Raw genomic sequence first — 24,723 nt, forward strand, 5'->3', positions numbered from 1 at the left:
CAATAAGTTAGTTTAAAACTCAGTACCAGAAAGACAAGCAGCTGCTGGAGGGGGTCCAGCAGAGGGTCGCAGAGGTGAATGAGGCGTACTGCATCTGAAGCATCTCTCTAACGCCGAGAGACGGCCCAAGGTGGGCGTGCTTAGTGTGGAAAAGACTCAACTGAGAGGGGATCTCACCGATCCGTACAAATATTTCCAAGGGGTGTCACAGAATGGTGCCAGGCTCTGCTCAGTGGTGCCCAGCGACACGATGAGGAGCAATGGCCATGAACTAAAGCACAAGTTCTACCGCAGCCTGAGGAAGAACTTTGCATGGAGGGTGCTGGAGCTCTGAAAGAGCTGCCCTGAGCGGGTGTGGAGTTTCCCTCTCTAGACACATTCGAAACCCAACTGTATGCGTTCCCGTGTCACCTGTTCCAGGTGACCCTGCCTTGGCAGGGGATTGGACTTGGACTCTCCAGAGGTCCCTTCCAACTCCAGCAATTGCGGGTTCTGTGATTCTGGGGCGGCAGGCGGAGCACCGGTCCCCTCCCGTTTCTCCCTCCCTCCTGCGAGTCCCTCCCTTTCTCCCGTCCCTCCCTCTGTCTCCTGGCGACGCCCGGGACGCGGCGGCAGCGCCGGTGCGGGAGCAGCGCGGGCCCCGCGGCCGCCGCCGCTGCCATGAGCGCTCCGCAGCCGCGGTGAGTGCGGCGGGGCCGGGGCCGCTCCGGGGGCTGCTCCGGGGCTGCTCCGGGGTCGGTCCGGGGGAAGCTCCGGGGGAAGCTCCGGGGGAAGCTCCTGGGGCCGCTCCGGGGGCCGCTCCGGGGGCCGCTCCGGGGACCGCTCCGGGGGCTGCTCCGGGGTCGGTCCGGGGGCGCTTCGGGGCCGCTCCGGGGGCCGCTCCGGGGGAAGCTCCGGGGGCTGCTCCGGGGGCCGCTCCGGGGGCCGCTCCGGGGTCGGTCCGGGGGCTGCTCCGGGGGCTGCTCCGGGGGCTGCTCCGGGGGCTGCTCCGGGGTCGGTCCGGGGGCCGCTCCGGGGCCTGCTCCGGGGCCGCTCCGGGGGCTGCTCCGGGGGAAGCTCCGGGGCCTTTCAGCGCTGCGGGGGTGCTGACAGGGACGGGCCACCGGCGGCTCCCTGCAGCCCGCTGGGGCACAGAGCGGGGCCGCAGGTGCCCCGACCTGCCCGGAGGGAGCCCGGGGAGCCTTCCCGGCTGCGGCACCCCCGGGGCTCCCGGTCGGTAAGGGCTGATGGAGCCGCGGAAAATGGGGCTGTCGCTGCAGGTGAGTCCCTAGTTACCTGCCTTAGGACATGCAGGTTTTGAGTTCAGAGAACCCGGACTTCCCCGAGCTGATGTCACAGACCAAGAGTGAGGAACAGAGAATCTCTGCAGGTCTCTATGACAAATTTCGGCACATCCTGGTATAGTGGGCAATGATCTGAGTAAGCAAGCGGCGGTAGAACTTGCTCCTGGGCCACACAAAAAATCAGTAGCATAACAGGCCTTTGGCTTCTAGCTCCGTGTGTGGTTGTGAGGCTTAAGACTTCCTCTGGGGGGGATGGCACACAGGTGCCAGGTAGAGCACAGGCACCACGATCGCCTGTGACTCTGCCAATTAGTAACTGAAGCTTTGGTGCTCTCTCACATAATTTATTTGGTGATCACTGATTTAATTGCACTGTGAAATATTAACTGTGAAGGTTTGCTTTACAAAACACATAGGATGCCTGCTGTGGCTTTGTCTTGATGTCCTTCCAAATGAGTGAGAGTGGTCTTAAAATTTACTGTGGTACACAGCTCTGGCTCTGAGTGTAGGCCTTTTGGTAAGCTGCCAGCTGAGAACAAATATACTGTAAATAAATAATAGTGTCAATGATCATAGCATCATAGAATTCTAAACAACCTCAAATTTAAAATTACTGACCTAAGAGTGACATGTTGTCACTGGCTGCGATGCCAGAGAAACAAACATGACACTCATCTTGAGAAGAGCTTCAGACATACTCCAGGAATCTACAGATCAGTCAGTTTGAGTTCTGTGCCAAGAAAATTGTCTGCTTTCTAATAAAATCCCAGCATTTTTAGAGAGAAGAATGAACAGGATAAATGGGCAGAGAAAAAGGAGTTCCAGGAACACCCAGAAAAGGGATGTGATTACTGTGACGCACGGGCTGTACAGAGCTGTCTGAGACTAGTGCTTTCCCTTTCCTGTGTTTTTTCCTAACATGAATTTTGTCAGTTCTGCACTTCTGCCTTTAGCAGAGGTTTTAAAGGTAACGTTTGTGTGTGGTTCAATACTGGAACCTTGAAGAAGACAGCTCAGACAAGAACTTCTCTTATCCTTTCGTTGGTACTGGGAGCAGGCTAAACGGGACCAATGATTGCTTTTCTGGAGTGTTCCTGGCCATCCCTGAGGCACTGGCCCATGCCCGCATTTATAGCCACAGGGGATTCCAGGGCTGGAACACGATTCCAGGGCTGCAGCACGGCACAGCCAGACCCTGGTTGGCCTGCTTGCATTCTTTCCAATGATTTAATGGGTGTTGGTTTAGGCCCAACACATTTTCTTATTTCCTCTAATACCCTTTTGAACTCTGAACTTAATTCAATATTTTTTGGGGCCAGCCTGTTCATAATTTAAATGTGAAAATGCATGTTCTGAGACTTTGGTGAAACAGAAATTGCCACATCACTGTGTTCAGATGGGAGCTTCATTTTAACTAGTTATGTGGTCCAGGATATCTTAGGTGGTAGGAAGTAAATTAAAAGGAGTTGGATTGAGTTTCTCCTCTGCCTCAACATGCAGTTGCTAAGTGATACCATAAATGAATACGTAGCAAAACTGGTGGAATCTGGTGGTTTCAAATGCAAACTCTGGATTAAAGAGGTAACATAGAACAGTTGCTATCCTACCAGTGTTTAACCAACAGGCATAAAGGGGTAATCTACATTATTTGTTTAAAGTTTAATTTGTTGTTGGCAGCTACCTTTGCAATTATTGTGAAACCCCATGTAAAATTCCTGTAAATCCATGATCTCTTTATTCAAAAAAATTTCTCCTTTCTTTCCTTGAGTATGTTTTTGTAAGTGGCAGATGAGCCTAGCAATAGACATATAACTGAGTTATCCAGCTGAAAGGGACGTAACAGAGGCACAGTACATTTAAATCTACAGCCAAAGAAAATGAAGGAGTTCAGTCTTTTGTGTAACTTGAGCCCAGAGGTCAAGCTGAACATATTATGTGACATGTACCTGAGTGCGTAAACTGTAAAAATGTGAAAGGATTTAGAATATTACAAACTGCATCCTAGTGTCACTGACTTCTCTATTTGTCCTGTTTTCCAGAGGGTGAAGTAAGATATGCTTGTGCTAAAAATAGTTGAAAAATATAACTGCTAATTATGAATGATTCAGTTTTTGTGTTCAGCTTTCATATCTGAGGTTGAGTTTTTTGAAACTTTGGTAACTGTGATGATTGTAGTGAGGCCCAGGTCCAGGTTGCCCAGAGAAGCTGTGGCTGCCCATCCCTGGGAGTGCTCAGGTACAGTAGGATGGGGCTTGGAGCAATGTGGGCTAGTGGAAGGTGTCCCTGCCACCAGCAGGGCCCCTGGCAGAGTGGCTGGGGAGTTGTGTCTGTGCAGCTGGGCTCCAGCTCCAGGTACACTGCTGTCCTGCCCATGATCAGGAGCTCCTGGTGGAGGAGGCTGTCAGGGCTTACCTGGTGGTGCCATGCCGTGTTGGTGGTAGTGCTGTTCCACACTCAGCTCTTGGCCTTAGGTACCAGTCATGTGTTTCTGATAGGAAATTCCAGGAGGCCACAAGATCTTGCTTTTACATAATCTGATGGGCATTTGCCTGACCAAATCCAGGATGATTTACTAAGGCAGCATTTCCTGTAGCAAACTATTGGGTAGTTCTGTTTAACTTAGACTGCAATAATTTGTCAGTCAAGGGGATTATAAATATCTCCACTTGTTTCATTGCAGACTTCTTGAAACCTATAACAGTCTTACAGACAAACACCTGGTTGGATATTTCAGCAATGCCAGGATAAGACGACATCTTCAGAAATCTGGACTGGTGAGACTGAAAAGTTTCCTTCAATTCTACATTCAATTCAAAATGTTTTTATGCTTTCGTTCCCATATTTCCTTTTGCTCATTTGAGCTTCCCTCTGCAAAGTGTTTTAGTTTGCAGATATACAGCATCATATTGATTCACTCATGTTTTTTACACTGTGAAATTTAAGCATCTTTGACTTGTTTAAATAGTTTCAGTGCTATTTTTTTTCAGAGGTGTTTAATGGGAAACTGAAGGATTTAGTAAAGGTGAATATACTGAATATTTTGTTAAAAACCGTGGTGCTCTCCTAGGTGTGACTCTTTTGCACAGGCAGGTGCAATAGGGCAGCAAGTATTTAATCCTTTCCACCCCTTTGGGCAGTGCCCTGTGAAGGGTAAGGCTGAGCCCTAGGCTATTAGAAATGTGGCTGCTGCTCCTTCCATTTGGCTGCTGGAGTTCATGAGGTCAAAGATAATACAGTGCTGGAAGGTGAGTTCCAGCACCGTGGCAGGGGCAGAGGTGGAAAAAAAACAGGAGGAGGAAGTGGTCTTCTGGGAAATTGTACTGTTTGAAAACATACTTTATTTCATCTTCTCCTTTTCAGTAACATTATATTTGTGTATGGCAGATCTCAAGGAGCGGAAGAATAATACCTGAGAAGGAATACCGTCTCAATGCTATGAGAAGGGACCACCAGAGATACGTCCGGGAGTGCTTGGCTGATGCCTTATTTCATAAGGTCCTTGACACAGAGGTGTGCCCTTACTGAGGATGTGTGAGACTTCTCAGGTGTTTCCTCACTGACAGCCAGGGGCTGCTAATTGTACTGGACTGCTGGAAGGCTCTTTCCTGCTGGGAAAAAGGGCAGACTTTGTGCATGAGGCTTCCCACATGAAACCTCCATGGGCCTCCCACTGTCCAACCGTGCCATTGTGGGAGCAGGCACTGTCCTGGCTTCCTTATTGCTTTTTGACAACTCTCAGATTATGAGATGATATTCACAGGGCTAGTTTGCTTTAAAAAATTCTGATAAAAACAAACCAGTTTGAACATATTTATATATAGATTGTCTGAGTACAAAATCTGGGCACATTCCTGTGGGATATCAGGAAGGGAGTTGGTTCCTACAACTTTACCAACTTTACCGGCGCTCAGTTGTTCCCTTGGCTGTGTGAATATATGCAGGTGAAATGCACATAGATTCAACCCACAGTAGTTTTATTACAGGGCTCAATGACCATAGTGGCCAGGGATAAGGCATGGGACTAGCAGGACAGAAGCAAGAGTTCTTGCACACACTGACATCTCATAATGGCCAGTAATGGGATTTTTCTTCCTCTTATATTGATAGCATCGTCCTCAGCTGGGGATAAAAGGGAGACTTGATTATTCTGCGAGGAAGGAGACACAGCCAGTCAAGGTAAGGCTTCAGCACTGCTGATGGGACCTGGCAGTTTTGCCTGTGTGGAGTAATAACCATGAACCTGACTGGTGATTCATTGAGACAAGTGCTCTGTGTCTGACATGGAAAAGTACAAGAAACAGGCAAGTAGAGGATGATCCTGCCCCAGTTACATCTCCTTCATCCTTTGTCCAGAAGTTCAGGAGCTTCCATTTATGTATTTAATTTCTTCTGAATCTAGTTATTCTGCTTCTGCAGTGTTCTTGGTTGGGTGATTTAATCATTAATGGCATGAAATGGTACCTCCTTGCATTTCTGCATAGGTATAAATGTGTCTGCTGTCTGATATATCTACTTGATGCTCCATTGTTCTCAGTATGACAAAAGTTATTAAATGTTTTCTTTTCCCAAGGCATCTGTGGTTTTGCACACGTTCTTCACATTCCTTCTCAGCTTTCCAAGCTGAAGGTCTTCAGTCTGAATTTTTCTTACCTGAACCATGCCAGGCTTCTCATTACTGTTGCTATTTTTTTACCTTTTCTTGTTCTACTCTTTCTGTTTTGAAATGGGGAACCACAACAGAATTAATAATTCAAGACACATTCTCCTCTCAGTAATTCTAGACTTCTCTGCTTTTGACTGCTGATGAGCACTGAGCTCATGTGTTTGTTTGTTTGCCTCTCCACAGGATTTGGGCAGAACTGGCATGTAAGAAATCAAAGAGGTTTTAGGAGTCTTCATTTAGGTGTCATGTAGGTTGAACTTGATTCTCTACTTAGAGTAATGAAAATGTCATAGAAGTCAATGGTTCTTCTCCCCATGCAATCACCTGAATTCATATGGGAAAAGTCATCCTCATTTTGGCAGAAACATGCTCAGAATTTTATTTCTGTATTAGGAACCTGAATGCTTTGAGAAGGTGGCTGCTTCATTGAGCAGCTGGTAAAAAATGTCAGGTCTGTTAAACTGTAAATAATACATCTATAAGCAAGTCATGGGGTAAACAGAGGAGGAGATTTTCCTGAAAGACAGTGGTCACTATGGAAATTGCAAAGGTGTCGTTTGCTGATGGAACTCCTGTGGTAGGAAGTCACCCCATGGAAGCAGCAATTCTGGCACCCTATCAAGGGATCCTGGGCTTGAATAATTTTGGAACGTAAACTAGAACTGCTTCCTTCAGAAAGACACCTGCAGACACCTGATCTGTGTGCGCTGTGCTGCCATGCTGGGATGCAGGAGCCTGGCTGGAGCCAGCGGTGTAATTTAATTCTCACCTCATCTGTTCAGTGAATTCATCTGAGTCGCTTGTCTGAAAGGAAAGGAGAAAGGCAGATGGCTGAGCAAAGGAGGGTGAGAGACAGAGCTGTCTGTTTCCAGTGGGGCAGCCATCCCAGCATTGGGTTGGTGAGAAGAGAAGGTGGGGAGAAGCTGCAGGCACAGCAGGGAAGTGGCAGATGCACTCAAATTTAAAAAAGAAAGAGACTTTCAAACAAACCAAGAATTGTGAGATACACAGAAACAGACATTAATAGAATCTAGTGGGTCAGCAGCTGGAAAATGAATCAGAGGTGGGAACAAGTCTTTTGCTTGTCCCTCACATTCTCCCGTGATTTCCTTTCTTTCCTTAACTAGCTGTTCCATTTGGTCCAGGCCAGCTGATTGTCACAGCTGAAAGAGATGTAAGGAGACAGACATCACTGTTTTTGGAATCCGTGCCTCAGAGACATAAATTCCTTTTCTTCCAGATGGACCAAGTAAAGGGAGAAGTCACGCATACGTACTCCCCACATCCGCCAGTCGCTCCAAGGAACCACCATGCGCGCTGTCCTTTAGTGTCTGGAGAGCGAACTGGCCGCTCACAACGGGTGGGTTTCATCAGCTTCTCCATGGGCTCCCATGGCAGCACAGACAGCTGAGAGTGTGCCCTTGGACCTGAGTTCACAGCACTCACTGCCTGGATCATTCTGGATTAGGGCTTCGCCCTTGATCACTTGAGGCTGATTTCCTGTTTGTGTTGAAGAGGAATCTCCAGAAGCTAGTGTTTCAGGAATGGCACATCAGAACCAGAAAAAAACCCAAGCCCTTTTCTGTCTGATAAATCTGCTTCAGTGTTTCCCTTTTAGCTGCCTCATGACTTCAGGCAGGCCAGTATCAGTGTGTTGAGCATTGTCAGTGGACACAGGGGCTATATACAAGGTTACACATGTTGTAAAGCCCTGAAAATTGTGAGGGTATTTTAGAAAACAGTTGAAGGAATGAAATCAGACTGGAGCTCATTTCAGAAGGTTGTGGTCTAGGAGCTCTGACTTTTGCTCTTTGTTAACAGCAAAGAAGGAATGTTAATAAACTCTTGAAATATAATGCTACTAAAGCCTGAAGTCAAAGGTTAAGTACCTGGGTCAGTTTCAACTGGTTCTCTGTATCAATAATGATAACTGATGCAGATTGAAGAGAAACTTTTGAATCCTGATGACCTTCTTTTCATATAGAGGGCACCTAGACTTGGAGTTGATTATGGTGGTGGACATTATTCTTATTATCACCGAATCAAGGATCCTGCCTACTGTAAGGTGGTGAGTTAACCTCAGTTAAACAGTGCTGTTAGTTGTTAGCATTTTAACTTGGTATTCTGAAGGGTATGCAAGGAAAACATGAAATAAAACAGTCAGAAAAAAGCTGAATATTGAAGAAAAATAGGTACTTTTTTGTTGTGCATTCTCTCTGGGTGCATGTGCTGAAGTCCATAGCACACAGCTGCAGTTTCTGTGAGTTCATAGCGTTTGATCCAAGGCTGTGTGGTGATGAGACAGCAGCAAACCTTGTATTTATAGCCAAGAGTTGTTTTGAATGGACCGTTAGAGGTGCCTAAAGGGGTCTGACTCTTTGGAGGCAGACTAGAAAATGTCATGTCCTGTAGGTACCTGAAATCATTCACCACTTCCAGATATCTTCATCAGTGCTATTACTTTTCTTTGTGGCACTGCTCTGCACTGAGATTTTGTCATTGTTTTCTTTCTTCTTTCGTAGAGTTCCTGGCGACCAAATACAGCTCCAGGAAATACACAGCAGCCCTCTCGCCTCCAGCCCCTTCTTGGCTGGGCTGCAGCAGGGTCTGTACCAAAGGCTTCCAAACAGAAGTGCCATGCACTGGAATATTATCAGCAGTTTGCCTGTGGGGTGAGGCTGTACTGTACTTCATTCTGAAAAGAATATCACTTTAGGGACCGTTTTATAATACTGTTTAAGTACTGTGGTTCCCAGAACTGTATACAACAAGGAACATCCCGTTCAAATGGCATCAATTTCTATTTACACTGTCCTTTTTCACTTCCCCTCAATTTTCAAGACACTATCTTACTGGTCTAATGCCCAGTTCTTGATCACAGTGAGGAAAAATGTGGCGACTTACCTTTTATAGTATAAAATCTTTCTGCATACAAAATTTTCTCCCTCTAGATTTTCTCTTATGTAGAGAGAGAGGCAGCACCTGGTTGACTCCAGGAACTTCAGAATATTTTCAGTTGCAAGTCCTACAAGTTGTCATTGTCACCTACAAAGTAACAAAAAATTCCTTTTTTTTATCATTCCTTCTACTAAATCACACTAGTGGGCTTAGAGAATGAGAGTCAAATATGGTCTTGATATGTTTGCAGTTACTTTCAAGTGATATTTGGACTTGTGTTCTGTTCTAGAAAAACATAATGTAATTGGTTTTGTGATAAGCATTCCGTGGGGTGAGAGGGTTTTGCAGTGGGACTGTGATCTGCTACCATTGGCTGGCAGACATTGTGTGAATAGCTCGCTTCTGTGTTTGCTGTGTATCAGCATGGTCATGATTCTTTCTCCAAGAATTTGCTGGTTGGACCTCTTTATGTCTACTCAAATTATGGGTGATTAAATAGTTTCTTTAGTGCTCATAACTGACAAAACAGCTAAATCAGATATAGGTTCTGAGAACATGATGCAGAACTCAGAGCCACAGCATGCAGCATTCACAGAACTTGTTCTCTGTTAATGTCTTACTCCTACGGGCTGTGGTCCATTTCGTTCTGCAAAAGCACTAAGTCTCTATTCGGATGAGGAAGCAGCATTTTGAAGTACATCTTGTATAACTGATGCCACGTGATGTTTTTGTTGGACAGCTGGCTACTCTGGGGATGTGCTTTCCAGCTGCAAGGGAGCAGCAGAGCTGCAGGGCTGTGCAGGGTTCTGTCTGAGATGAGATTTTGGTGGTGCTGGAGCCAGGGCTTGGTCCATATGCTGAAGCCATGCCCAGCTCCATATGCTCGGGAGCGGGTTTTGCAAAGGCTGTGTCAGTTCATTAAAATGTTTTTCCAGGGGGACAGGAGTGAGTTAAAGTTCAGGAATACAATGGACTGCGTGGCTGGTGTGTCACCGTATCAGCTCCCTGTCATCAAGCGTCGTGGTCGTTCTGTGGTGCCAGTGCCACCGCCCCGCCCGCACGTAGGGGACAGGTGTATCCCTGGAATCAGGCGTGGGCTGCCTGTAGAGAGATGGTTTCATCCCACCACTGGATTCAATGAACAGTTTTTGATCAATGTAAGTAGTCTCTGTCCATGTGCAGGTGTATTACATTCCTCACTGGTGTGTTTGCTTAATGCTGAAAGACATGCATACCTAGTTTGCATAAAGAAAATGTATAACTATTAAAATATATAATTGCTATGCATGTCTCTGTAAACGAAAACTTTTGGTGTTTTTTATCAGTTGGGGAGAAAAAAAGGTGCTGAACAACAGCCTAGAGCAACAGTTATTCAAAGCCTTCTACTTCAGTCAATCTGATTTTGTCTCTGGCACTAGAATCTCAGGGATTTGTGAAATGCCTTGAGTCTATGAACACTGCATTGGTTACACTGTCTCTAGCCAGTTTTAACTCCTGTAAATAAAGTTGCAGGAACCCAGGACTGGGAGGGATGATATGAGTCATTAAACCTGGTCCCTGCAATTTGGGGCTATTCAATGCATTGGCTTTTAGTTGGAAATATATCCCAGACCCTCTGCATGTTACAAACACTTCCCAATTCAATCAGCTCATTATCATATTCACTCGTTATCAAAGCCCAGAAGTCTCAAGTGTGTGCTGCACAGATGTCAGCTTTGTTTCTGCCTTTGTGGGAGCTGGGAGCTGAAGGCATTTCTGTGCATTTTCTGCTGCAGAATACCAATGGGTTCCCCAAGTCCCCATTATGCAGCAACGCCCTCGTCACCATGATCTACCTAGGAAAGAGTAAGCACGTGTCTCTCCGTGACTGGAAGGATGAAATCAAAGTCTATCAGCAGTACTGTGGAACAGAAAACATTTGTGTCTATAAAGGCGACCTGTTGGAAGGAGGTAAGGATGGAGTCAGAGAGTTGGTATTGATTGTGGCAACACTGTCTTTTTGCTCAAACTTTGCCCTGACATCAGAATGATTACAGCTCAGTTTGGTCAAGATATATGCATCCAGGGATATTTGTACCATCTGCCTCCATGGCCAGCTCCATATGCTCAGGAGCTGGTTTTGCAAAGGCTGTGTCACTTCATTAAAATGTTTTTCCATTAAAATGTTTTCTGGATCTACTGCCCCATGACTGAAAGTGAGGTTACAGTTACTTTTGCAGTGATGCTAGAAGATTATAGAGAATTGATTTAACAAAATACTTGTGGCTTATGGTAATTTTCTGTATAGATATAGGTTAATAGAGCAGTTGTAGCAATAGACTGTCCTTAAAAAGGCGTTATCTGAGTTGCTAAAATACATCAGTTGGTTCTTATTCCAGAAGGAAAAGTACATAGTGGGAGCATGGTCCCATCTCTTGTTGTGTGAGTGCAATTCCATCACAGTAGTAAAAGATGAATTGTGTTCTGGGAAACTGAACACAGGAAACGGCTGTGAGGCTCTGGCTTTTGTCCTGCTGTGGCAGTGAGTGGCCAGACTGACAGTGTGACACTTAGCCTAGCTGTCCCTTAGGATTCTGGGGCTGGCAAGAGCCAGGGCTGTGTGTGCGGAGAGGTAGAGTTTAACCAACTGTTGACCAGACCTGAGAACCCCAGTGCCTGTCCACAGAGGGCTGGGTACTGTGGTGATGCAGTTAAGGCACAGCAGTTGCTACAGGCTGACAGTGAAGCATAATGTTTTTCTTTGAACCCTTTATTTCTGCGGTTGCAGACACCTTCCAGTTCATCTCCAAGAGGTACCTTGGTTTCCCGTTCAGCCTCACCTTTTTCCTCAACGGGCTCCAAGTTGACAGGCTGAGCTGTTGCTGTGAGTACAGAGGCTTTCAGTGCAAGAGGCCTTCCCAGCTGCGACGCAAAAACACCTACTTCAGGGTGCTCCATGTGGCAGGAGCACCTCCCTGCTACAGGTATGGAGAAAGTGCTCTTTCACAAGGACCTTGTTTTGAGAGTTTCTAACTCGTTTCTCTTCCTTCATCTCTCTGGCTCCACACAGCTCTGTCGAGCCTGCTCTGTTCCTCAGTGCCCCATGGAAGGCGCAGGAGGGGGGTCCCCTGGCAGGGTCTCACATCCGAGGGTGCCAGCACAGCCAGTTCTCGTGGCTCCTCAGCCTCCCCGTGGTCTGTGCACAGGGTGGGGACAGTGCTTGTGTTGGACACGGGTCAGTGGCTCTGGGGTGGGGACCTGTGCCACCCGTGGAATAAAGACCGAGCATACCGCTCAGTCAGCTGTGGTTTCCTGTGGCTTTTTTTTGTGATAATTGATTTTTAAACAGCTCTACCTCTGAAGTGAAAATCTGTTGTAATAGCCCCAGCTTCAGAATAAGGCAGCACTGAATATTTGCCATGATTCAGAAACCAAATCTCTGCAGAAAGGTCTTGGGTAAATCTCAGTGCTGTGACCAGCAGCTGTGATTCAGCTAAGAGGCTTTAATTTTCATAAAATCTTCCTTTTCTGGAATTCTTAGTTCAGGCCATACAAGTAAACTTATGGACATGTGGATAATTTAAAATATTTTATGTTATTTTAATAAATAATTTCTAAAAGAGCAGCAAGCAGTTGGAACAAGAGACTCTCCACAGAGGTGTACTCTGTTCCTTCAGATAAGGACTGAATTCTAAGAAAAAAAATTGCTAGTTTATTGTATCATAGTTTTTGCTCCAGTCTAACAGTGAACAAGATTTATCTTCATATTATGTTCATTGCATGTTCAAAGGAGTGAAAAGCATCTGAATTCAGAATGGCTATAGATTTTAGGAAATGCCCCAATCTCAGCTTTTTGTGATTTCTATAAAGATTTGAAGTGAATTTTCAGAATTTAATATAGTATCCAAAAATTGGATGAATTAATTCCTAACTTACTCCCCCTTTCTGTCCCCCTTTCCCTCTTACTCTTAGTGATGTCTCTCTTTTTCTGCCTCTCATCAATTCAGCTGACCTTATCTGATGACTAAAAATCATCTCCATTAACCTGATTTCCCCCATAAATTACAATTATTTTCACACCTCTTCAGGCCAAGTGTCCTTGGGTTTGTTTTCTGCTCTATGACATACAGTGAATGCCCACTCTGGTTCCCAGTAAAAGTCCCAGTTGATTTTCCCTGCTGGGTCAAGGCTTTGGCTCACAGTGAGGTGATGCTGCAGTGATTTCTGTACCATGCTGTAATCCTTGGTCTGAGAGCTTTCTGCTGGCCGAGGCCCAGCATTTCTGTACAGCTCCTGACTGTAAGAGAGAGAGAGAGCATATCACTCCATTTTGTACAAGAGGGGCAGTCTCAACAACTCATTCAAAATGCTTCGTTTTCCATGTTTGGGTTTCTTTTAAGTAGGTAAACAGAACAGAAATAGAAAATTACTAAATTTCAACCTTGTTCTTCCCCCACAGTTCTTAGACCCAGCAGATAAGTTCAGAAACGCCCAGTCTTACTCACAAACCCTCAGTTATCACATTACTGGGAGTTACAGTGGAGTCTGGATCCAGAACATGTCTGACTTGGAGCTTGTCTGCCTTTCTCAGTGGTTCTGTCTTCACAGCCAATGCTTGTGCAGCTTCAAACTAATGGGCACTTGTAATAATTTTGGTTCTGTTTGTATGTCAGTTGTCGCCTGTTAGTGTGGGCAGCATTACTGTCCTTCAAGGAAGAACTGCATCTGTGTTAGGGGCGCTCTCAGGGGTTTCAGGGTGCTTCTCCTTGTGAGTCACTGTGGTGGTGCAGAGGCAGATGGGTGCTTGGTTTCCCTGCTAATAACACGCTGAACTCACTATGTCTGCTGCCCTCCACTGTTCAAAGGAAGAAAAATGTGATACTTCCCAAGCTGTGTTATTTTACAGGTGCTTTCTTGCGATGGGTCTGGACAAAAAGCTGTTCCCTCCCAAGAGGAACAGTAGGTACTACAAGAGGGAGCATATGTGTCCCTGTTCTCCCTACTGTGCACACAGCCAGCCGTGTGACAACAGCATGGTGCAGAAAGCAATGACAGATTCAATGTCAGTCACCATACCGAGTCATGAAGTAAGTGTGGAAACTACTGAGGAAATACTGGAGGCTGAAGAGGAGTCCAGCGAAGAAGAAATGGAAGAGCAGTTTACTCCTGAAGACAGTCAGGAGGACACCAGTGAAAATGGTATAGTATTCCCAAACAGGAGCAGGGGATGAGACATGGGAGGGGATGGTACTGGAGAAGGTATGGGATTGTGGACCTCCAGCTTTGACTGGGGCATGAGAAATGTGGTGATGTCTGTATCTGGGTCACAGAATTAGAGGGGCTCTTCTCACCCATGCAACAGGATGAGGTGGTTTGCAAGAGCCAAGAAAGTGAGTGAGGAAGGGTGGCGAGGCAATGACAGAGGTTCCCCAGAGCAGCTGTGCTTGCCCCATCCATGGAAGCATTCAAGTCCGTGTTAGACAGGGCTTGGAGCAACCTGGGATAGTGGCAGGTGTACTCAGCTGTGGGAGAGGTGTTGAGCTCAGTCTCTGCCTTTACTTTCTCCTTATCATAATCTTCTTTGGAGGCAATCAAGTTCACAGGGAGACTTTAATTCCCACTTCCTATTCCTATTTTCGCTTTCACAGTTCTGCACTGTTGCTGGTCATCTGACAATCGTTAGTCCCTCCGGATGTGTGTTTGGGATTAATGAAGCCTTTTTCCTTCAGGAGGAACTGCCCTTCTGACAGAGACCTCACTACCAACATTGCAATTGGAATCTCAATTGATATTTAATACAGAAAAATAAATCTCCTTCTGCCCTTAGTTCTCGTTGTCTTGGTAATTGTTTGTTTGCCTTAATGGTTCTGCCTCACGAACTCTTCATTTCTGTCCTTGGTGTTCTGTCAGTTCAGTATGCTAAAAGCCCTGATGGAAGGAAAGGAGGGCAGCAATAAAATCTGCAGAGTGAGGAATGATGGGCACAAGGGACAGCTGGTGGGGCAGCAGTGCCAGCTGGTCTGCGTGGTGCAGGTGTGTTCCCCGCGTGCAGGGAGCCCGCGGCAAGCAGGGCACTGTCTGGATTTGAGGTGGGAATCCCTGACATCCCTGTGCTGGTGCCTGGGATGTGCCCAGCACAGCTTTGCAGGGAAGGGGAGTCTTCTCTACTGCGTCTGCCACCTCCAGAGCCAGCAAAGTGCTGTGAAGGGCCAAGACTCGAGGATCCCTGCGGATCCCATCCAGCTCAGTTTGCTCTGTCATCTGTCAGATGTCACAGCTTTCAGGCTGGTGCCTGGCTGAATTCCAGAATGTGGATATAAGAGTGGTAATTCTGTGCAGGCTTTGTTTGTACTGGGTTTTCCCCTGGGCCCTGGAGGAACACATTAGAGCAGTGTGATAACAGTGCCTCTGCAGTGCCCTTTGGCTGGAGTTCATTAAATTCATTGTGTTTATAAGACACTTCTTTGTTATTTAGCCATGTCAATATACACTTATTGTGTTTTGCACTATAATATATTACCTTTCTCCAGCTTTCTCAATTGCTTGTAATTTTTTTCATCACAACCAGTTTTTCTCCTGTAATGAGACTCATATTTAATTTCTGAGTTGTCCCAGCTCTAAATTTTTCTAGTACTTTCCATGTCTGGTAATTTTGTTTATTTTTGTTTTAATGTATTAACCATACCTGTAGTTTTGCTACATTTTTGCTACTCAATGAAGAACACAATGCTTTTTTATGATAATATGTTCTTACAATTCCCATCTGTGCTCTTTGATTCTCTCATGGCTTTAAAAAACCAGCAAATTCAAGGGCAAAAGGAGATTAATGATGTTAATTAATATAAACTCAGAATGTTAACACTGTCTCAGTGTTTCTATCTGCTTAGAAAGAACTTTTTAAATTGTGAATTCTGTTTCCTGTCTTACAGTACAATTTTTATATTTTAGAATATGAAGAAGATTTTGAAGCAGATGAAGAAGTTAATGAAGAGGGACAGACTGGTGATCAAATGAATGGAATGTCAGAGTCATCCTCAGATGATAAAAACCATAAATTAGACTATGGAAAGGAGAGTGAAACCTCATCTCAGAAGGCACTGCAGGCCTCTGACAGTGAGAAAGATGAAAGTGATGGACATTCTGATGACAAGGACTCTGAAGATGATCTACAAGGTTAGTTTTGTTCATAACAAGGCTAGGAGAAGCTGACCTGATGCATGTTTTACAGTTTGCATGTGTCCAGTGTGTATGTATAGTCTACATAGGAAAACCTGTGCCCTTCCTAATGAAAAGCTAAAAGACAGCTGTTTTAGCTGTTGATAACTGTGACACTGAAGTGCAGGCAGCCCCTGGCAGTGAGATGGGCCTTTGCTGAGCTGTTCAGGGACCAAGATGGAGATGGAGCCAGGCAGCAGGCTGGCTCTCAGAACCCTGGCAGGCCAGCCCTCCGTGTCAGCAGGCACTCACACGTGGGAATCTGTGACCCCTTACACCTTCTGAGGGGTCTGAGGAAACCTGACAGGCCACCCTGGGTTTTAAAACTGCTGTCTTTAGTGGCCCTGAATATGCCCCAAATTTATCTGGCTGTGCCAGAGATCTGGAAATAGTTAGATGGTGTGAAAGGAAAGGCAATGGTGCTGTGCGGGGCTGGGAGTTGGACGTGATCTTCATGGGCCCCCTCCAGCTCAGCTGGTTCTGTGGTTCTGTGGTTCTGTCTGTAGAGGAACCCACTTGGTTTTCCCGTGATGGAGCAGTGGGTGGGTATCGTAGCAGGGGTGGGTACTCAGAGTGGGTATCGTAGCAGGGGTCCCCATAGCAGGGTAATAATTAGCATCGACTCCATGATTGCAGAAGGCTGATCAATAGCTTTATTGAACTATACTATATCATACTACTATACTATATTACTGTTCTGTTAAGAAACACTCATTGCTCTCGCAGACAGTCCGATACAGACTGACCAGATTTGTTAATTGAAATCTAAACACCATCACCATGGGCTAATTAGGAAATCACCTTTTGGTAAACAAATCTTTGTAACCCATTCACATATGCACAACAACAGGTGCAACAAGTGAAGATAATAATTGTTTCTCATTCTTTTCTCTGAACTTTCTCACAGCTTCTCACAGCTTCCCAGGAAAATCCTGGGGAAGCTATCTCTCTCTGTTCAGAGTAATCTTGTGATTACTACAAGTGGGAATCTTTAAACTGGGGCTGTAAGGTTTCTTGGTGCAATATGTTTTTCAGAACATGCACTTCTGCATGGATTATAGTTCTGACACACTTATTTTCTTGGCCTGACTGAATCTTTTGGTCTTGAGTTAGACCAATCTCTTCTTGAACCCATGTAGGTTGTGGGCAGCAGCAAGGCTGTGCAGCAGTCAGCTCTGCTGTTCAGCTCACTGTTAGATGAAGGATTACAGCCTTTTTTCTCCTCAAATTTTCCATTTATGAATTTAATATGATGATATCTGTATATTTTTTAGAGGAGACAGTGAGCTTCATCTCCAGTTCAACCTGAAGGGTTTACACAAGATTTTGGAGATCTTTCTAATATTCAATGAGTTAACAGAAGGGCACTGAGGGATTGTTGCCATCGTTGAAGTCTTTTATCAAATGAAGCTCAAGAGTCTGTGCTAAACCCTGTCTGAGCCATATTTAGAGGTGCATTTGGAGGTGTATTTCTGTGTGATTGATAGAACTACTCTGATTTATTTTCATTATCAGATAAAAACCCTGCATGTTAAATGGCTTTAATTTTAATACTTCATACATCTGGGCAATGTTCTTCTATTTACACTTACTGGAATTTTGTCACAATATCCTCAGATGGTATAATTCAAAGAATGCTATTGGATGGGATTGTGTCCCCTTGTGAGTGCCCAGTGAATGCAGAGGTTAAGTGACAAGTACTAAATTAAAGTTTGCTGTTTTCAGAGAGGAGGCCTGCAGACTCTCTCTCATCCATGAGAACTCAGTGCAGCACTGAGACCGACTCTCATGCTGAAATGATGGCAGACAATGTGAATGGCAAAGAGGACTGCAATATCAAAAGTACATCTGATAATGCAGCACATGCACACTATGGAAATGAGAATGGGGAGAAGAAACTACTCAGAGCAGAGGAAAATCAGGAGAATTCTGCGCTGGAAAAGAAAGGGATAGATGAAGCAGAAAAGACAAAAACAGAAGACCTAACAGCAAAGGAAGATACTGGAATTTTTTATGAAAAAATAATGGCAATGCAGTATCAAAATCCTGAGGTTAATGGGGAATTCAAACAGACTGGGTCAGGAGAAAGTAACATGAATGAAGAGGAGAAATTTCCTCCAGCGCCTTGGGAAAGCAGGGTATTGAACATGGAGGATGGCAATGAGGAGGCTCCTTGGAGTGAGGAAGGAGGTGGTGAGTACAGTCCCTCTGCACAGCTCTGCAGCCCGTGCTGCTGCATTTGCCTTGTGCTCATTTGGGGAGTTGCTGGAGCTGCTGTGAGCTCAATATCCACTCAGAACATTAACACTGGCTCAGTGTTTCTCTGCTAGTGTTTCAAGTGTGAGGATTTGTCCAAAAATGAATTTTAAACCATTTTAAAGCTGAGATGTCTGAATGGCTTCTACTCCCCTTTTACTCTTTAATGGTTTCTCTTTCTTGCTTCCTGTTTTCTTTGTGATAGTTTTTGAAGATTGCAAACCAGTCCAGAAGGAAATAGCAAAAGCAACTGGAAATGATCATCCTGTGAATTCTGACCCTGAGCCTGGTGATTTGTGTGCCAATGAGGAAGAAAGGAATGCAGCAAATACAGAGAGTGGTGCCAGTGGAGGTAAGATTGGCTGTCAGTCAGGGACAAGGATTAAGTTACTCCCCTGAAGTCTTTTAACAGAAGTATTGGCCCTTTCCCTTTGACTATCAAAGTCTCCTTCTGCTTTTTTTCTTTCCTAACTTGTAAAAAAAACAGGTGACGGCTAGCTGGCATCTGTAGTCATGTATAATTAATGCTTTTTTGGCTGTTAAATGGCTCTAGGAGAAGAATCCAGAACATGAAAAAACTGTGAGTCAGGAAATAGATGTGGAAAGCAGGAATGTAGTGAGGTTCCATGTGCTTTCTGCTAGTGTGCAGCCTCCTTGGGAAATGCCTTGGTTCCCAGGGGCAGGAATTAACCTTGTATTATTCCCTGGTGTAATTACAGAATCCACAGGAAGCTGAATGCTCTTTGTCCTTTCTGTGCATATTTCACATGAGCAGTTTGTCAGCTATTCCTGACTTTGAGTGTCACTGTCAAGCTTATAGGTGCTGCACACACACAAGCTCCCTGCAGGTAGGGAGGGAGGCAGAGCAGGCAGGACAAGCATGACTGGCCTTGCATCAACAGTTTTAGTTAAATTCTTTATGCCAGATGCCAGCACAGCAGTACTAAAGACACAGCCAGAGCGCAGGGATGCGATGAGAAGCATCACAGCAAGTTCTCTCTGGGTGCCCAGGCTGATGTCCCTCATTGCGGAGCAGAAATGCTCCTTTAGCACTAACCCTGTGAAGCATGTAACACTGTTGTGGTGCTGAGTAAACCAACACTTGGTTATTTCCCGGTAGCACCAGCTGGAAGTTTCGTGGCAGAAGGGAGGAGAAGCCCTGATGTGCAAGAGGCAGCAGGACAGGCGGTGCGAGAAGGGGCGGTGACAGGGCCGGGTCAAGCCCTGGAGCAGGATGCTGCTGCTGAAGGAGATGCTGGCAGCCGAGAGCCTGCAGGAGAAGCTGCACGGGCGGGGGATTCGCTGCCCCAGGCGGGCGCGGGGGCTGCGCTGGAGGAATCCGCACCTGGGGACGGCGCCGTGGCAGAGGAACATCCCAAAGGAAAGGGAACAGGGGAGGCAGTGCAGCTGGGCACAGAGGTGTCAGCTGGGGAGCAGGAGGTGCTGGTGGAGCGGATGGAGAGAGAGGTGGCACTGGGCAAGCCAGCAACTCGGGGAGAGCGGCCGGGATGGGAGGCAGGCAGAGCCGTGCCCCAGGGACAGGAGGGGGCTGCGGGGACCGCTGAGGAGGAGGCTGCAGAGGAAGGCCTGAAAGCAGCAGGGTCGCCAGCAGAGGAGGAGGTGGGTGAGCCAGAGTCCGAGGCAGGGAAGTCCCTGGGGCAGGGAGAGTCTGCAGGGAAGGACACGATGGTGGGTGCTGGGTCAGAGGGAGAGGAGGCTGCGGAGGATGCTGATGTGGCAGCAGATGGGAATGCCAGAGCTGTCGGCCCTGAGGGAGAAAAGGCTGTTGAAGAAGACATTTCTGAAGGGGAGGAGGCTATGGAGAAGCCTGGGGCTCTCTGGGAAGCACTAGGGGATATGGAAACAGGAGAAGCAATGTCTGGAGAGGAAGGGTTTGTAAAGCCAGGTGAGTTTTCCCAGCTGAAAGTGTCAGGGGAAGAGTGGATGGAGATGGGGAAAGCTGACACAGGAGCAGTAGCACTTGACAGTGCTCAGGCTCTCCAGAAAGTGGAGCACACGATGGAAGAATCTGTGGAGCCTGACAAGGGTCCTGTACTGGAAGTGGCACCTGGGTTAGGGGCACTGGGGGGTGCTCAGGAGGGTCCTGTCACTGAAGGGTTGTCAAGGGTGGAGGAGACGCCGGCAGCGCAGGAGGAGGAGGGTGCAGCAGAAACCTGTCTGAGGAGCAGAAACCCGTCTGAGGGCAGCAAAGCAGAGACTGAGAGAGCAGTGGAAGGAAAACCCGAAGGAGAGGTGGTGGGAGGGTCTGCAGGGGCGGCCGGAGCGGGCTCGGGAGATGAAGAGGAGGCCACAGATGGAGCAGGAGGTTCAGAGGTGCCGGCAGCCGGGACAGAGGGGTGGCTGAGGTGTGGACCAGCGAGCGGGAAGGGGAGGGCTCCCGGGGAGGGGGTGGTGGGCGAGGCGGCGCTGCCGCCGCCGGGGCTGTGCGGGGGCCGGGCCGGCGAGCCCGGGCTGGTGGCCGTCGCTGTGCTGGGCGGGCAGGCCGGGCGAGGAGCTCTGCCCGGGGGGCGGGCAGTGCCCGGGGCTGGCGGGGTGCGCACGGGGGCGGTGGCACAGGAGCGGGTGGCAGGAGCAGTGCTGGGGGCACAGAGCAGGACAGGGGCGGCAGCGGCAGAGGAGGTGTCAGCCGCGGGGAGGGCGGCGGGCGGGGAGGCCGGGGAAGGGCTGGCCGAGGCCCCTGCGGCTGGCGGGCGAGCGGCGAAGCCGGAGGCAGCAGCAGGGTGCGGGGGACGGGGAGCGACGCCGGCGGGAGCCGAGGGCCGGCGGGAGGCGGAGCGGGAGCCGGGCGCGGTGCGGGCCGGGTCCCCACGGCACCGAGAGGCGCTGGGAGCGGTGCCGGGGGCACGGCCGGCTGCGGGGGCCGCCCCGCGCACCCCTGCCCGTGGGGACGGGCCGGCGGCGCCGAGGGGCAGAGCAGGGTCCGCAGGAGGCGAGGGGCTGTGCCTGGGCACCCAGCCACAGCCGGCAGCTCCAGAGACAGGGACTGCGCGGGGCAGGGACGGGCAGGAGCAGGAGACAGAGCAGGCAGCAGGGAAAGCCGAGGGGGAACAGCCGAGTCCCTGTGAAAACGCGAGCGAGGGCGAGGTGGCGGATGTCTCGGCGAGTGCAGGGACCGCTGCGGGAGCCAGGGAGCCGAGGAAGGACAGTCCCGTCGGAGGGAGCCCAGGGGTCCCGGCAGGCGCTGCCGTGGGCGAGAGGAGCCGCAGCTCCCGTCAGGTGAGTCCTGCGTGGGTCACTGCCCCCTGCCGTCCCCAGGCTGATTTCTGTCGGAGACAGGGGATGCACCACCTCGCCCCATTCCTTATCCATTCCTTAAATGTCTGCTGATGGTAGCTGGGTCAGGGGATGATAAATCCTTTTGGGTGGCGGCTTCTGCATTGTTTCCTATTCCCAAAATCCCGTGCAAATAAATCGCTTTGCTGTAGCACTAATTCTCACAACCCCTCCGCTCTCCCTCCCCTCCGGCCGTGCATACCAGCTCCCTCTACCCAGCATGTCGCAGTTCTGGTGGCATCGGGTGAGCCCTGTGAGCACTCGGCTTCCCTGTTACTCTGGGCTCTCCTTGTAGATGTCACAGCAGTACCTCAGTAGGTCTGAGTTCAGCACGTTTTCTGTGATGTTTGGTCACTGTTTTGTAGGACAGTGCAAACCCAGACCCACTCATCGTGTCCTCAGAACAACCTCAGGATGGGGACGAAACTCTGCTCTGAGCTTTTTCTGCAGCTCCTCAGTGTTGTGTCCTGCAACATGCACTCAGCTGGCCGTGGGTTCGTGCCGGTTGGGATGTCACTCCTCTCTTCACCCTGTGAGCACCACAGCCACCTGTCACGTTTTACTGGAGCAGATCCTCAGCGTGCAGTGCACAACTGAAACAAGCCTGTGTTTGCCAGCCCAGGAAACAGCACTCCTTTGCAAGGATGAAGACAGGAATCACAAGGGTTGTTCCACAGCTGTCTGGCTTGTTTTTCTTGAAAACCAGAGAAATAGTGGACTGACTGAACTTCCCCTCCTCCCCTAGGCACCACCTGCAGGCAGGCAGGCAGGGCTTTTATCTTGGGGTCTTCCCTGTCCCGTGCTAGGGGAAGGGAGTCCTCCTGCATGTGCAGTGCCCCCTGTGCCAGGAGGTGTGTGGGCATCCCTCCCCTTGGGCATCCAGGCTTGGTGCTGGCCACACCTCAAGGCATTCTCAGCATGCGGAAATGTTGTTGAAAGTTGTTAAATCAGAACAATTCTAGCAAGTATTTGTAAATGCATAAAGCCTGGCCTTCTGCTTTTGCTGGAGTCATTCAGGAGTGGTGCATGGAACCTCAGTGAGGCTGCCAGGAGGGAGGTCAGTTTAGAGTTGTCTCAGCCTGGTGCTGGCTGCCCATCTCTGCTGCCCAAGGCTCTTGTCAACTCTGCTGCACCTCTGCAACACTGGGACCCCCAAGACCCTTTAGGGCTGGGCACCTGGGGCTGGGTGTGCAGCAACCCCGAGGCACTCTAAGCTTGGTGGGTGCAGCAGACTCAGCCCCACACAGTGGGGAACTGTAACTGGAAAAGACACTGAAATGAGTAGTTGAGTGGATTGGTGCTGTGAGTAACTTCAGATCAATATATGTAGAACTGGAAACTCAAGTGTGATCAAGTGGTTGCTGTGTGTTTGCTCCTAGAGACGTTCCTGTACTGGAGATGGTTGTATTTCTGTGTTCAGTCTGGACATGTCTCAGAGGGTTGTGTTTTCTGTGTCCATACCCATGCCTACATATTCAGTCAGGCCTATTAAACACCTGTACCAGTCTGTGCATCTCCTTCAATTTGTGCCAGGGTTTTAACTGTAGGAATAACTCCTGCCAGTGCAGCAGGGCCTGAGCTTTGGTGTGTGTCCCTGCTTGCCAGTGGGCTGACTGATGCTGGGCTGTTTGTGCCACTCTTGTGCAGGTGCCCCGCTAAAGCTCATGCCCAGGACTGTGGGCATGGCCACACCTGGGTGTTTGGACACGTGGGTGGCAATTCCAGGGTTACAGGTGAGCAGAGACAGAGGGATGCAGGGATTTGCCTCTGCAGAGATTCTCTGGGAGCTGCTCTGGGGCTGCAGGAGACCCAGGGGATCAGAGAAGGCCTTGATGAACAGAGCAGTGCGACTGTAAGGAACTGGAAAACCGATAGATCATTATTTAACATTCTTGAAAAAGTTATCAGTGACCTTATGTGTATGGTTGTAACAGTTGAGGGAAAGAATCCTGTGGCTAGGAAAACATATATGGACTTCCAAAACATTAGTGTCTCTGTCATTTGAGCAGGCAGAAGTTTGGTAATAAGCAAAGCCATGGAAATGGGTAATTGTGTAGGTTTGGAAAAGCTTCCCATGGTCCTTTCTGCTCTCCTATATGGTGCTAATTAGTAATTAACTTCAAAGTGAAAAGTAGGTTGCACTTGGGGAAAAACAAGATGTGCAGCAAAAAGAAAAAAAAAAAGACTAATTATTAAAGCGAGCATATGTGAGCAAAGCAAACTATCCAACAGTGTAGCCACTGGCAAAACTCATTCTTGGCTCATCAGGAAGGCTTTTTTAACTCCCTGAAGTGTCAGGTATTTTCAGTTGCCTGTCATTGGCTTCTGATGGTGCCTCAGATGTTCCTCAAACAGCTGGAACATGGTGACATTCCACAGCTGAGAAGATGCATTTCATCAGTTCAAAACCATGCCAGCTGTGCACTGCGGACACAGGATGGGAAAAATTTAAAGTCTATCTCCTGGAACTGTGCAGCAAGCCTGGCATTGCTGGCAGATATGTGGAATAGTGACTCAGAGACACCACCAAGGATGCTGGGTGTGGACAGCATGGGCAGCTCATCCATCTGTCTGAAACAAGGGCTGCAAGGTGAGTTTCCTGGCTGGGAGTTGCCTGAGTGGTTTTGGGGCTCAGCTGTACAAAGCAGACTGGACCAACCTCAGCCTGCCCATTGGGACTGAACCTCTGAGGCAGCCCTTCAGTCCTGGCTTTGCTGTCCTGGCTGTCCTGTGCCATGCTGTGCCATGCTGGGGAATGTTGGGGCCTGCTGCAGGAATGCTGGGCTCACTTCTGGCTGCTGTCCAAACCCTTGTCTGGTTGGACGCCAGATTATTTTTATCTAGAGCACCTATTGTGGATATGTTAAACAATTTAAAATATCACTACAGCTGCCAGGCACTGGCAGGTCTCCAAAGCAGGGTAAGAATCCTCTTAGCATCTCGTTCTTGGTAAATAGCTTGGTATGCTGGGGCTTCTCTGGGAACAGCACAGGCTACTTGCACTCTCACAAACTGCTTTGGAACATGTTCTACTCATTTACATTTTTCAGAGTTTTTGTTTGTTTCACTAAGTGATCACTCCTATGAAACACGTTTTCCCCCTGAGCCTGATTTTCTTCTATAGAGAGCAATTAA

The 24,723-nt window shown here is 48.1% G+C and overlaps 1 protein-coding gene across 6 annotated transcripts; it reads left to right on the top strand.

Moving 5' to 3' along the window:
* The first annotated feature begins 18 nt into the window (after positions 1 to 18).
* ERICH3 (glutamate rich 3) lies at positions 19 to 23,095 on the top strand. 6 transcript variants are annotated; one of them, XM_072932745.1, is made up of 17 exons: positions 19 to 130; positions 3,964 to 4,057; positions 4,668 to 4,793; positions 5,391 to 5,459; positions 7,187 to 7,306; positions 7,931 to 8,014; positions 8,469 to 8,618; positions 9,780 to 10,001; positions 10,620 to 10,794; positions 11,612 to 11,807; positions 13,730 to 14,022; positions 15,772 to 15,996; positions 17,764 to 18,231; positions 18,500 to 18,646; positions 19,415 to 20,660; positions 21,425 to 21,531; positions 21,954 to 23,095. In XM_072932745.1, exons 3-17 carry the CDS (start codon positions 4,719 to 4,721, stop codon positions 22,331 to 22,333), a joined length of 3,957 nt encoding a protein of 1,318 aa, XP_072788846.1. In that variant the 5' UTR covers positions 19 to 130; positions 3,964 to 4,057; positions 4,668 to 4,718; the 3' UTR covers positions 22,334 to 23,095. The 6 variants fall into 6 exon arrangements, with proteins under 6 accessions (XP_072788846.1, XP_072788848.1, XP_072788843.1 ...); XM_072932742.1 differs by lacking the exon at positions 19 to 130 and adding an exon at positions 543 to 680; XM_072932746.1 differs by lacking the exon at positions 19 to 130 and adding an exon at positions 1,203 to 1,259.
* The last annotated feature ends 1,628 nt before the right edge of the window (positions 23,096 to 24,723 follow it).

The sequence above is a fragment of the Taeniopygia guttata genome, chromosome 8 (genome assembly GCF_048771995.1).
Source record: "Taeniopygia guttata chromosome 8, bTaeGut7.mat, whole genome shotgun sequence".
In the NCBI taxonomy this organism is placed as follows: Eukaryota; Metazoa; Chordata; class Aves; order Passeriformes; family Estrildidae; genus Taeniopygia; species Taeniopygia guttata.